This window comes from Uranotaenia lowii, chromosome 2 (assembly GCF_029784155.1).
Source record: "Uranotaenia lowii strain MFRU-FL chromosome 2, ASM2978415v1, whole genome shotgun sequence".
Classification (NCBI taxonomy): domain Eukaryota; kingdom Metazoa; phylum Arthropoda; class Insecta; order Diptera; family Culicidae; genus Uranotaenia; species Uranotaenia lowii.
The window spans coordinates 178101209-178115745 of NC_073692.1; the positions used below are offsets into that span (position 1 = coordinate 178101209).

The 14537-nt window shown below is 40.9% G+C and overlaps 1 protein-coding gene across 3 annotated transcripts in view; it reads right to left on the minus strand.

Annotated features, from left to right (window-relative positions):
* Nucleotides 1-2078: 2078 nt before the first annotated feature.
* LOC129742336 (uncharacterized) overlaps nt 2079-14537 on the minus strand; it is a 390821-nt gene continuing 378362 nt past the window's right edge. For all 3 annotated transcript variants that reach the window (XM_055734229.1, XM_055734228.1, XM_055734227.1), the window contains one exon: nt 2079-3854. In XM_055734229.1, coding sequence (XP_055590204.1) covers nt 3550-3854 — 305 coding nt within the window. In that variant the 3' untranslated portion in view covers nt 2079-3549. The remainder of the gene's footprint in view (nt 3855-14537) is intronic.

Below are 14537 nucleotides of genomic sequence, written 5' to 3' on the forward strand. Positions count from 1 at the left end.
ACTACACCAAACCCACTAGAGGCCATCGACGGGTCAGCCAAACCCGCGCGGAAGAAGTGGTGCACCCGGGTACTTAGGTACCAGTACTTGGGTGTGTGCGTGATGGTCCAACACGCTTTCGGGGGGTCATGACCCTGATATGCGGATGCCACCGGAGGGAGAGCGATCGCCAACTTGTTTTGCGCTTCGGTGGGTATAGACCCGACTCGCAAAATGAGTAGATGCGCAAAGTGGTGGCCAATGGTGGGCCGATCACTTAGGGACGTGTTTACACGTCAGTGTCCGAGAGGCACATTTTGCCGGAGGTGTCAGGGTTCGACACGCGTTTCGGAAATTGATGCGCCTGAACCGCGAGTGTGACCTGAGTGATGAGGGCGTTCTATAGCTCGATTTGCGCTTCGGGTGGTCAAGCGCCCGACTTGAAGATCGGGTAGTTGCGCTGAGTGGTGACTTAAGTCAACAATATTTGAGAGTTCGGAGGAGTCTGAGTCCTACACGTGGCTTAGGGGGCTTACTCCTCCTACCCGCGTGTTTGAACAGAGAAAGTGTCGTCGACAACTCGCTTTGTGTTTCTGGATCTTGGACTGGATTCACAAAGTTAGTAGTTGCGCTGTGTGGGGACCTCATTCACACGATGAGACGTCGGATCCTAACTCGTCAGAGGAGGGATTGAGCATCGAGTTGTGTTAGAATGAGGCATTGCTGGTAGAGGATTCGGAAACGAGTATTGCCTTGGAGCGCACTAGCGCGAATTGACCTCCCACTATTGAAGTAAAGTGTGTCAAACAGTTCGAGGTGGGAACAAAGGTCAGTGGCCCCAGGTGGACTTTATGGCGTAGGGGGTACAGTGTTCCTTAGCATTGTATCATGAGTCGTCCAATTGCACCCATGGACCCAGAGTAGCAAACTGGGGGGACGCGGTGGCTCGCCGTGCCTTGGAATGCAATCCGTAAATTGGATTTACCACCTGGGTTAACAACTAATAAAAAAGGCATCTAGGACGACAAAACGGCAAAATTAATGTATACACATTTTGAAATTTTTGAAAAATCGTTATTGAACGCAAAATCTAAAAAAAAATTGAAAGAGGAATTAGGGTTGATTTTGCAAATAATCTGAATAAACCCGAGCAAAACTCGGGACGTTTTAAACAATATCTGGACATCCCGGCAAGATTTGACTTATCTTAATACTTAATTGGATTTATGGGCCAGCCTGAATATTTATATCCAGAAAATCTGGAATAGACTATGATCAAAGTATTAAGCGATACCGTTCAGCATTCTCCTGAACGATCTACAGTGAAAGATATGTGGATACACCTTAGATGTTTTGCTGAAACCATAAGTTTTAATGATTGTGTAGCATCTACAACATTTCTTTTGGATATTTTATGAACTATCCAAAATTATTTGAAAAAAATTACAACTGTATAGTAAATATTCGGCTTATTTGGCCGAATACTTAGCTCATCTATTCGGTGAGCAGAGTATTCGGCTTAACAGTTTTTCGACGGTATTCGGCGCCGAATATTTGGCCTACCGGTACATCTCTAATACAAATACAATCAATCAACCAAATTAACTGACGTTAAGCTGCCGACGTTAATTTGTGTTTTGAAATTTTACCGAAACATTTTTCAATTTTAAAATCCAAAATACAGGTACATTTCAATAACATTCCATAATCGCCTCGAACAAACGTTTGGGAGAAAACGCTCAACTGGTACTGCGCTCTGCCGGTCACTAGGTGTACTAACATCGTACAAGCTCTGGCTTGGATGCAAGCAACCGTTACGCTGTCAGCCGCCATTGGAAAATGCTGGAAAACGTAGCTAGTAGAAGAAATTTATCAAATGAGACATTAGGGATTTTCTTTAGCAGTAAATGTTTCATGATTAAAATATTTATGAAGAATGTTTCAGGAAACTTTTTCTTTACATCCAATAAACAGCGATGTGATAAAGCTATTAAAAACGCAAACAAGATGAACCAAAAACGGAATGGGAAAATTTATGCACAGATTCAATCGAGAAAATCCTTTAGTTGCTTGTGATATCTATGATTTGATGTTCTTCATTTGGTTCACATATTTTTCTTTATTTCAGAATTGATCAACTTACATGAGGAAAACGGTTATTTACACGTGTGTTTTGTTGTTGTTGGGGTAGTGAGGGTGTAAGACCAAATTTATAGGCTAACGTTAAAACTTGCGAATTTGTTGTGGCTTTATGTTTTTTTAGTTAAACTTAAATAAGAACCATTTTGAGTCGACTTATGACGTACAAATAGCTTTCTTCCTTAAACTCTACTCATCGTTTAGATGACTGTTCATTTTTTTTCTTCTTGATGCATACGAAACTTCAACATTCAATCCTCGGATTTCACTAATGTTTTGAAAATGTGCTCTGTTCCGACAAAAGTTAAAAAAAAACTTTTGTTACCTATCGGTGTGAAAATAAATAACATAGATTGAAAATGTTTCAGTTTTTAACGCATTTATTTGCTTTTCAATTATGAATTGACATCCTCACTTCTACTGGTTTCTTCCAACGTTGCTGAAGAATCCCTTTCATCAGTCATTATAATATTTATTTGTTTGAGGATACAGGTTAAACTTCAATGAAGTGTAACACACTACTGCTAAAAGGGAGTGAAAGTGCAATTTTATGAAGGAAATAGTTAAAACTCACAATTGAAGATTTTTTTTGTGGTCATATTTTTGACAATGAATTTGATTGATAATATTTTATCTACGAAAAGTGAGAATGGGATCTGAACGAGTTAGCTTCGGCTGATTCGTTTATACTCTTTTGATTTAGCTATTAGTGATGTTTGTGATTTGTGTAAACTTTTGTTCATATCTTCCAATTTATCATTATCACAGACACAATATTTACAATTTGTTGTATTTCAATTCATTCTTCTGTCGTCATTAAATCGAAACCATTTGAAGAGTCGAAAATAAAAGTTGTAATTTGGATTTTTGATTCAATTCATATTCTTGAAAAATTTGTTAAAGGTTTACATTTCTTCAAGGTTAAATAAAAATGGACATTTGATATTAAATAAAAGTTTGGATCGCATTATGTTGATATTCGTTGTTTCATTTACAATGTGAATAAAATATTGTTGGGAAGATCTGTAACTTCCAAGTTATTTTTTATTTATGACACTCACCCTTTGAAACAAATTTCTTAAAATCACGTCCTATTTTTCCATTTATTCTTCGGACGGTAACATTTTCATCAGCTTCTAACAATGTTAATTACCTTCATATTTATGACAATTCTTTATATTAAAATCATAAATTAAATAAAGATTCAATATTTTTGGAAACATTAATCAGTGATGCTTCTTATCTAACGCATTGCATTCGCTAAATCTACTATTTCTTGGAATCATTTCCAGAGACCTGATTGTTCTTAAAATCTACAGCTTTAAAACCACGCTCTCTCTCTCTTCTTTTCACAGACTTTCCACGTGCTCCCATTTGAATCCATCAACCATTTCCGTTGGGATCGCCCCGCCATTGGGATGGCCACCACCCTCAGGGAGCCGGAATCGGACGTTTTACGGGTGGAGCCACAAACGCTTGGAGGCTGAAGTATCGCTCCGTATCGTCTGCCGTAACACTGGTCACGTGGTGGAACTGACAGGGCTGGGAGATCTGAGACTTCGGAGGAAGTACCAGCGGTTTCTGTTTGGTGGATTTCTTCTTCTTGGATTTCCGCTTCCGGCCCGGCGCTGACAGGGCAATGTTTTCCGGATTGCTGATCAGCTCTTCGACCCGGACCCACATCTCCCGGGCGGCCTGGTTCGAGTCGAAGCTGAAGCCGATCACCTTGCGGTGGTCTGAAATGGAAGAATTTCATGCTATTGGTTAGTCTGTTTAAACCATAATTTTATTTCTAGGAAGAAATGATAAATGAAGTTGTTCAAATGTGAGTTTAAAAAAATCAAAACTGTCCCGTTGAAGGTTTTCAAGGATAATGAAGTTTGATTTCATAATAAATTCAAATAGAAGACATTTCAGCTTTTCCGTAGAACAGATGATTCTTATCGCTTAGTTATACTTTTTCGTTAAATTCTAATAATTTTTTTTCTTATATTTGATTCACTTAGATTTTTTTTTTCAGTGCTTATATGCTAATCGTTAACAAGTCCGCTAATTTTCGATTTTTTTTTTCATTGAGTTTTGGTGAACTTATAGATAAACAAACTCCACGACCGGAAGTAAAGTAGATTCGACTATTTCGGGGGCACATTAGTTTTGCGAAACTGTGGAAAATTCCCAACAAACATTATATCGTATTACAAATGCTACTTCAAGTCGTAAAAATAGTTATTTGAAATCGGAAGCTCATCATGCAATATTGAAGTTGTATGTGTATCGTAAAAGTATCCCTAAATGAAATGTTTTGTATTTGTATAACGATTTCCTTAGTACATTCGTAAAAGAGTTCGGATAGTGGAAAATAGAATCGCAAATAGTAATATTATGATTTCATCGTGTATATCGGTTCGTAATTGCCTGTCATAGATCGTAATCAATTGAAAACATAGCACTCTTTTCACGAGATAGGCGCACATCAACCGTTTGAATAAATTTAAAGGTAAATTTATCAAAATCTTCGAAAAAAGTTCCTGAAAAATATTATTGGATATGTTTTTACTGTTATAAATATTGTGGATATGTTCTCGAACGCTGATTTATTGAAAAGAAGTGCCATAATTAAAATAATGAAAAGTGGAACATACAGTCACTTACTGAAAAAATATAGCGAAATCTGGAATGCCAGTGATTCTGCGGAGCTGACGACCCCGGCCAATACGGACTCAATATCAGATGATCGAAATGAAAACAACATCCCGGTCCCATTTTGTGTCGCTTCAAACGAAACCGCTGTGGTTCTCAAGTTGAAAAGTGTTCCAAGTAAGTAACACATTACAATACGGTACCATATAGCACGTAAAAAGTCTGACTTTTGAATCTTCCAGACGGACAACATCCCCTAGCTAGTTCTCTCCGTGAGTGGGCGATTCACCATAGAATAACCCAAGCAGCTCTGAAACCTTTGGTGTCTATTCTGAATTTGAATTTGAATTTTCATCAATATATACATGAAATAATGAAAATTGTTATCGAACAGCAAAAATTTTTGTTCTTGAATGTAAACTTCCATTAACATTTGGAGTTAAAAAACATGTTCGAATTGTTTGGGTTTCACTTAATAAAGTATTAATTAAATTCAACAACTTAATAAAGAATGAAATCATTAACTTAATCGTTACGATGTAAAATTTGGCAACCAACTCAAGAAGTTGCCAGGTACGTGATGATGTACGATCGGGTTCCAAAATATACGATATTATATAGGCAATCTAGAATCATAATGGCGTGTTGAAGAAATACCGAAACTATACCGTTTATTATGCTATACATCGTAATATTGTACGAGTAACTTGATAAATTGTTCGTAGATAAGACGAAATACTTTATTTACGATTTTATTGAATGATTTACGAGGCAAATAACTTAATATACGATACAGTCGAATGGTTTTAAATCATTCGACACTATAGCACAATTGGTCAAGTTATATGTACACTGTGCCATGATTTCTATAGAGAATGCTGTATATTGTGAAATAATGGATTTGAACTAACGAAAAAGTATGTATATTGCCTCCACTTTTATGGCTATATGACCTTTTTTAAACTTATATACGACTATTTTTGATGGTATATATATTTGAATACGTCTTTTGAGTCTCTTATATTCCAACTGAAATGTTTGCTGGGTTACTAATAGGGCAGAGAGCGAGGTTGACGAAGGCCCTCTCGAGGACCATTGGAATACCATCAAGACATCCATCAACAGCGTTGCGGAGAACGTCATCGGGAGTGTGGAACGATCTCGATGGAACGACTGGTTCGACGAGGAGTGTAGGAGGGTGATGGACGAAGAACGCCTCGTCAGCTGCAGTAGTGCAAAGAAGCACCCGTCAAAACGTGGAAAACCACCGACAGCGGAAGAGGCAGTAAGTCCGAATTTTCCAGGAGAAAAAGCACCGCCTGGAGGAGGAGGAGCTCAAAGAGGCAGCTACATCGTTCCCAAGAAACACGAAAGTACTATCAGAAACTTAACGCATCCCGCAAAGGCTTCGTGCCGTAAGCCGAAATGTGCCGGAATAAGGACTGAGGCAGCCTGACGGACAATCTTGAGGTTATCAAAAGGTGAAAGCAGCACTTTGATGAACACCTGAACGGCGCACAAGCAGGAGACCAAGACGGTGACCGGTTGATGGTCCGGATCTGGGACATAGAACATCTACTGGAGGAGTGGAAAGAGGGAGTAAGCCTCGTCTACAGGATGGGCGAAATATAGATTGTGAGAACTACCGAGCGATCACTGCACTCAATGTCGCCTAAACATATTCGTGGAAATTCATCAGGCTGGCTTTGGCGAGGGACGGTCCACTGGGGACCAGATCTTCGCTTTACGGCAAACCCTCCAAAAATGCCGTGAACATCAAGTCCACCGTCTTTTCATCGACTTCAAAGTCGCATACGACACGATTGACCGTGACGAGCTATGGAAAATCATGGATGAGAACGGCTTTTCCGGGAAGCTGACCAAACTGATCAAGGCGACGGTGGATGGAACGCAATTCTGTGTGCGGATTTCGGGTGAATTGTCGAGTTCATTCAAAGTACGCAGAGGGCTTCGACAGGCGATGATCTATCCTGCATTATGTTCAACAAGGCCCTAGAAGGTGTTATTCATCGAGCGATTTTCTTCAGATCCAGTAAACTTATCTGCTTTGCCGATGAACGTAGTCGGCACATGATCTGCGGCGGTAGAGGAGATCTACCGCAAACTTAAACGCGAAGCAGGAATGATTGGGTTAATGATCAGTACGTCTAAGACGAAGTATATGCTGGTCTTGCTCTGAGCTGGTAGTTCCACCTCCTCGTGGTCCATGGCGGAAACGTGTCTGCAAGTCCGGCGTATTGCAGATGTACGGCCAAGAGAACTATCACTAAACCCACTAGAGGCCGTCGACGGGTCTTCCAAATCCACTGCAACGGGAGGCAGTTGGGCGTGGGAGTAATCAAGGTGCTAAGCGGATGATTTAGATGCGCCACTCCGAAGAGACCATCCCCCTGTTTAGTGCTTGCCCGGCCAAGAGACCCATCAATAGGGTGGGTGTATTTTGTTTGGCCCTGGATTACCGATCACCCCACTGTTCCTCAAACCGTCGACTCCAACGAAAGACCTCTGAACAAGCTACTTGGAAAATAATAACAACTTCGAAGATAAGGTCTTTGTTGGTCACAAAAATACTAACGCAAATTCCTTAGAACCGCTTAGGAGGGAGAATTGGGGGCTGAAAAACATCGGAAGTAAACCCAATCTTCCAGTAAAAACAACGAAACCCGAAAAAAAAAACGAAATCTTCAACTCATAAATAAAAGCTACTGCAACAAAGTTTCATTTGACTTGTAGATCTATTGTATTAAGCCATCAGAATAGTTTGGTGGTTAGTGGGTGGGTTTACATTTCAGATTTTCGATTTTCCAACTGCTAGCTGCTACATTTTATTTGGGTGTTTCCCCCTAACTCTAAGCGCTCGCAAGCGCTTCCTGGCTTATTTAATTTCCCTCAGAATTAACGGTGGTAGAGTGCTATTTTCAGAATGGCCAATCTAAGAATTTTTCCTAGGAAATTCTCATAGTGCGATTTTTGGGGTTTGGTTTTGGTGGGTTCAATTAATTAACGATCGTTATGTCATCATCAAATTTACATCCGGATCGATCTCAGATCCGCTCAAACGAGTTTGGTGGAGTTGCAAAGCAACACAAAAAAAATGGTAATTCAACGGGATTCGAACTCGTGATCTCACGATTGCTGGGTTCGAATACTGCAGCGACCCAACCGACTGAGCTATCGCAGTTCGTTGATCACTTGATGACCTAGATAGGTAGAAGAAAATGCGGCGGTTGATTTCGATAATGAGTACTCACTCGTTTGTCAGTTGCTCAAACCTTATTTTTACCCGGAAGAAGCTCGGTTTCCGGGAAAATCCTGGTCGTGGGTTCTCTTGGCGATAGGTCGGTTCACTAAGCTGCCAAGTTGCCGTCTCGCGTATGCCGCTTCGCCGAACCTACGGTGTTCTTGTCGGTCGAAACGTTCCACGTGTTGTTGGGTGGCTCTCGCAAGTCGGTATCGCTTTCCTGTGAACTGCTCGTACGGAATTGCAGGACAATCGGCACCTCCGGTGATCTGAGAATACAATTAATTGAACCACTACGCACTTTCATCTAAATTAAAAACCAATTACCCTTTCTTCAAATTCTGATCGCACTTAAAAACTAGCACTAATATGGGATGCACTCGGAGGGAAAACTGAGGGAAAAAAGTAACTTTTAATACTTGTTGAAGACCTAGTTTTTAAATTAGTACCTTTTTGTACTAATGCACGCGCGAATATCCAAATTATTTCCGATCCTTCCTGCTTCACAGTCCAAAGAAAAGTGGACGAGAAAAGAATCAGCCCTCAGATCAAACTGGTTATTGATCTTCGTGTTCGGGTGGAGCGATATCGACAAGCAGGTTCACCACTACATTCATACTATCCCCGTGCTGGGGTTGTTAACCGGGCGCCTACCAACCAGTTGGTGACAACAGGCTTCACCTAAACCATACGCTAGCGCTCACACCCCAGTTGCTAAAAATATCTCATTCCAAAATTCCTGCATGACGTCATAGATGGAATTCCCTCGGAAGGAGGGTTGACGCCGTCGAGTGCCTCGGTAGGCAGCACTCTCGTGAGTTCCTTGAGTTGGAGACCTCTCTCTGAAGCAGAACTCGCAATCTAATTTTAGATTGAGTAAAACGGGGTTGCTCAAGTAAAATATGTTCTTTGAAGTCGATATTTATCGAAATGAAATCGGGATGTTCAAGAAGAATATTTTTAGCAAAGTCGATACTGTTACACCACGCAGTGGTGCACCCGGGTACTTAGCTACCAGTACTCGGGTGTGAGGGTGAGGGTTCAACACGCGTTCGGGGGGTCATGGCCCTGAAATGCGGACGTGACCGGAGGGAGAGCGATCGCCAACTCGTTTTGAGCTTCGGTGGGTATAAACCCGACTCGCAAAATAAGTAGATGCGCAAAGGTGGGCCGATCACTTAGGGACGTGTTTTGCACGTCAGTGTCAGAGAGGCACAGTTTTATGCCGGAGGTGTCAGAGTTCAACACGCGTTTCGGGAATTGATGCGTCCGAACCGCAAAGGGCGGTCTACAGCTCGATCTGCGCTTCGGGTGAGTAAAGCACCCGACTTGAAGATTGAGTAGTTGCTCTGAGTGGTGACTTAGGTCAACACTATTTGTGAGTTCGGAGGAGTTTGAGTCGTACACGTGGCTTAGGAGGCTTTCCCCCCTGATCCGCGTGACCAAACAGAGAAAGTGTCGTCGACAACTCGCTTTGTGTTTCTGGACTTCCTGGACTAGATCCACAAAATTAGTAGTTGCGCCATATGGGGACCTCATTTACACGATGAGATGTCGGGTCCTAACTCGTCAAAGGAGGGGTTGCGCATCGAGTTGTGTAAGAATGAGGTATTGCTGACAGAGGATTCGGAAACGAGTATTGCCTTGGAGCGCACTAGCGTGAATTGACCTCCTACTATTGAAGCAAAGTGTGTCAAACAGTTCGAGGTGGGAACAAAGGTCAGTGGCCCCTGGTGGACTTTATGGCGTAGGGAGTACAGTGTTCTTTAGTATTGTATCATAATTGTATCATATCCAATTGCACCCATGGACCCAGTGTAGCAAACTGGGTGGACGCGGTGGCTCGTCGTGCCTTGGAATGGAGTCCGTAAATGGATTAACCACCTGGGTTAGCAACTAATAAAAAAAATATGCTGGTCTACGGATCTGTGACCGACCGAACCCGCTTGTTCAGTAATGAAAAAAGTCACGATCGACGGCGACGAGCTGGACATAGTCAAAGACTTAGTTTTTCTCGGCTTACTGGTGACTGCAGACAATAACATCAGCCGTGAGACCCGACAGCGATTGATAAGCGGAAGTCGAGCCTACTACGGACTCCACAAGCAATTGCGGTCAGAATTAACCCTCGCACGAAGTGTAACCTGTACATGACGCTCATTAGATCGGTTGTCCTCTAGGGGCAATACACGTTGATATCGCTCGAAAAGGACCTGCGCACACTCGGAGTATTCGAGTGACGAGTGTTTAAAACCACCTTGGTGGCCTGCAAAAGAACGGAGTGTGGAGGCTAAGGATGAAGGTGGTGAAGGCTGGCCGGATACGCTGTTGTGAGAATGCCGGACAACTGTCCTGAAAAACAGGTGCTCTCTGCAAATCCTGTGTAAACGAGAGGAGCAGGGGTTAGATAAAGTGGAGTGGGTATCTGGCTGTTGCGGGTATCCGTCGATGCTGCCGAACACTACCGTGCTGAAACTAGCTGCCGTGGTATCACGTGGACTCGGCTGGCAAGATTTGCCTGGTTGTCCGGGATAGTGGACGCCCTGGTGCGTGGTTGTATTTCTTGCCTGCCTTAAGCTTCAAGGTTTAGCCTCGGATTCCTTCCGACTCTTGAAGAGTTTTGCTATGAGAACCGCAGTCTCAATGGTTTCCTGAACCGTTTGTTGTCGTGGTTCAGGAAATGTACTCGCCTTCTTGGGACGCGGGCAGCTTTTAATGGATACTGTATCTTGCACTTAACGCACTTATTGATACAACCAAGGTCCAAATTCGAACCGACTACCGAAACTACCGAGCGAAAATCGGACACGTTCCCAAAGGATAAGCGGACGGTTTGACGTAACAGCAGAAAATTGGAGGCGTGTTGCAAAAATACTCAATCTGTTTTCGAGATGATTAATCTGATCTTTCAGATATAATTTGTTTTCATTTAATCACGTTGCAATTATAATCAGTTTATCTCAAGAAGTATTGATCGTATCATTCAAGAACGATATTTTATCCGTTTGAGCAAAAGCACATTGGGTGGTATGAAAAAAACTTAGTAATTGCTTTTGCTAAACTGAATCTAGCAGTCGAGCAGTCGCTTAAAGCAATTGCTTCGGTTGTTATGAATAAAGTTTATTTGACAGCTGTTTTCTCAGTCAGGAGCTTTTACTTTTAGAACAAGCTAGTTTGGTATGAATAAAGCTAAAATCTGAAGCAATTGCTCGACAAATCTCATAGCAATTGCTTTATTTTCTAAGCATGCTCGGTAGCAGACTTTTCCAATAAAAAATTCTTCAATAACGTCATGAACTTATCAAATTAGCAATATTTCACTTCAAAACAATTCAAAAAGGTATTTTCGACATGGATAAAGAAAAGTCGAAGTGATAACCCAACTTTTTTCATATTCTTGTCGTTATAAAATCCGTATAAAATCATTCGTCTAAGATGACAATAAACAAATCAATTAGGAAATATTTCAAATTAAAAAAAAAATCCGGCTATAGTGGAAGAAGTCCCAATTGGCTCAAAGTAAGAAATAAATTGTAATAATTTAAAACATTATACAGATCTCTCATTTTATATAATTTTTTATAATCCTAAGATTTAAAAAAAAATCTAAATTAAAATGCGCGCCTATTGCCTATTTTTTTATACATCGGATTATCCCGATCCGAATACATGTGGGAGAGCTTATGATAAATATTAAATTTAGGCCATTTTTTGTTTGACAATATTCGAATATGTATTCATTTTTCTTTAAACATCAACATACGAGCACGCATTAACAAAAAATTCCGGTCGTTCTTACACCCACCACCCGCTTCGTCGACTTCAAGGCTGCTTTAGCCGTACTTTTCAATTTTCTGATCGTCTTCTTTCATTTTACTTTAGAAAACTTCAGATTCTGCTGGTTGGATAGCTCTATTATTCGAAGCAAAAGCTATGTTCTAAGACTTTAGTACACATCCGCTAAGCAAATATTTATTCATACCAAACTAAGCAAATGCTTTGGACTTTTGCTTTGATTGATTTCGAGCTAAGTAAAAGCTACCAAAGCAATTGCTAAACCTTATTCATACCACTAATTGAGCCAAGACGAAACGTGAAACAATAAGATAAATGTTATCAGGAAGGAATAATATTGAAGATTCAGCCTATCATATTTTACTATGCGGGAACCTACACTGAAAAAAATCAATGAAAAAATTGAAAAATATTTCAATTTCAAAGCCCAATTTTATATATATTTTTATTGTACTTTATATAATTTCAAATATTTACTGTGTGTAAATTAACATTTACTGACATTAAGTATTCAGGACAAAACTACCACCGAAATGCCCAAAACAACAGTTGTAACCGAGTACGAGGTTACAATACAGCCCTGCTCATTCCAAATGACGTTTAAACAGCTGATTTTTGCTGGGTGTTGTTGTTTACAGTTTAACTTAAAACTCTGTGTATCGTAAGGTCCACTGTCCAAATTTTCGTGATAATGAGAAGCATATTCCTGGAGAAGAGCAAAAATATCGTGTACAAATGGTGTATTATCCCCAATATTTCTCTAATTCAGTTGGCGAAAATGGAAGAAGTAAGCATTAGAGAGGTCTGAAATTCAATTTCGGAACCATGGATAGAAAAGAAAATTCGTGAACAAAAAAAATTGGGTAGAAACTGAGTCCCGTGGACAAAACTTTAGACCGGAAGGTCATGGGTAATTCCGCCAGTAAGAAAACTGCCTCAGTTCAGGATGTGCGATCAATCGTGCCAAGGTAAGATTGGGAAGCAGAAGAAGCCGAAGCAGAGTCAAAAACAAGCTGCTTCCGTCATACCTAGAGCTCGTAAATTACATGATCAACTGTTGTTTGAAGAATTGGTGTACATTATCATCGATTATTACAAACCCTTTCCGGGTGACCAGTAAAGAGTGTTCGGAATCAAATTGCGACACACGAAAATTTTCGGCAAAATTCACCCGTTCAACCAAACACCTTCAAACTTTCAGGGGGTAAAGAAATGGTTTTATTCAATTTCAATTCCATATCCAACTGCACAAACCTTCTTCTCTACACTACTCATAAAGTCCTGTACAACATTTAGACCAACTTTTTTTTGCGTTGCAATCCATGTTTTCTTCATATCTTCTTCCAATTTCACTTCCTTAGGATGCTTCCAAAATGTCTGCTTCATGATGGCCCAGTACTTTTCAATTGGCCGCAGTTCCGGTGCGTTCGGGAGGTTGAGATGCTTCGGCACATCTGCCCATTGACCGTTCCAGTTGTTACGAATGGGGTGCTCTGCTTTGCACAAAACAAATTGCTGGCCAAATTATGTATTTTTTGCAAACTTTGGCATCTTCTGCTTTCTAACGTCCTCAGGGACATCGAACTTATGAAGAACGGTGGAAAACTGGAGCCCAGGAAGCTACCGGTAGTCTGCTTTTATTATCCATAACGAGGCAATGTGGTTTCGACAACATCTGGGTGTAGAACTTCCGTGCACTTGTTTACCTAACATATTCTGCCGTTCATCTCGATTAGGCGCCTTTTGGACTTTGTACGTGTGTAGTCCTTTACGTTTGTCGCATCTTGCATGAAAGTTTTGGTTAGATTCAGTTTCTTCGCCACATCTCGAACTGAACTGTTGGGATTCCTCTTGAAAGCCTGAACTACCCGCTTGTGATCCTTAACATTATACGGAGGTCCCTTTTTTTTTTTACTTTTTTCCTTTCCAATCGAAGGTCAAACGTTCGTGGTACCGATTTAAAACACAAGACACCGTGGGATGTAACATTCCCAGATTCTTTCAGATGGCACGATGAGAAAGATCCGGATTTTCGAGGTACGTGCGCAAAATTTCTTTGCGCTGCTGCTGTTCTTCCGACTTCATCTTCGCAACGACTGCACATCTGCTAGTGAAACTTACACAGCATAAACAAATACACATTGAACTAATTCCACCCAAAATTTCAATTGAAAATACTCAATGGGTAAAAAGTAACAGCTATTTGAAAGCACTGAAAATCGAAAATACCCAAACTTGAGAACTGCCACCCGCCAAACCTAAGTTCAAGATTGACAACTTAAGTTTGTGAAAAACTCACAGCTTGCCAATACGCCAAACTTGTCCTTCAAGCGGAGAACTGTTTTTTTGGGGGGGTTTTGTTGTAAGCGCATCTTATTCTGTTACCTCCATCGTGGCAGATTTTGGTTTGGGGGGTAAGTTCAAAGCGAAGAACTGTTTTTTTTGGGGGATAACTTTTATTCCCGCTTCATTCGCAGAAAGTTTCGCATATACGATGATGCAGCTGCCTCTCTCAACAACTCTTCGGTGGTCGAGCGGTTAGCATCCTGAGATGGTAATCGCAGAGCCATTGCAGGTATGGGTGTGATTCCCGTACCTGCAGTAATTTTTTTTATTTTGATTTCCATTTTATTGCGGTGTCAGATTTTGGGGGATGAGTTCTCCTTTAAAAGCTTAACTTTGGGTTATGCCACCAATAGCCAAACCTGTAGGGAGGGAGTTT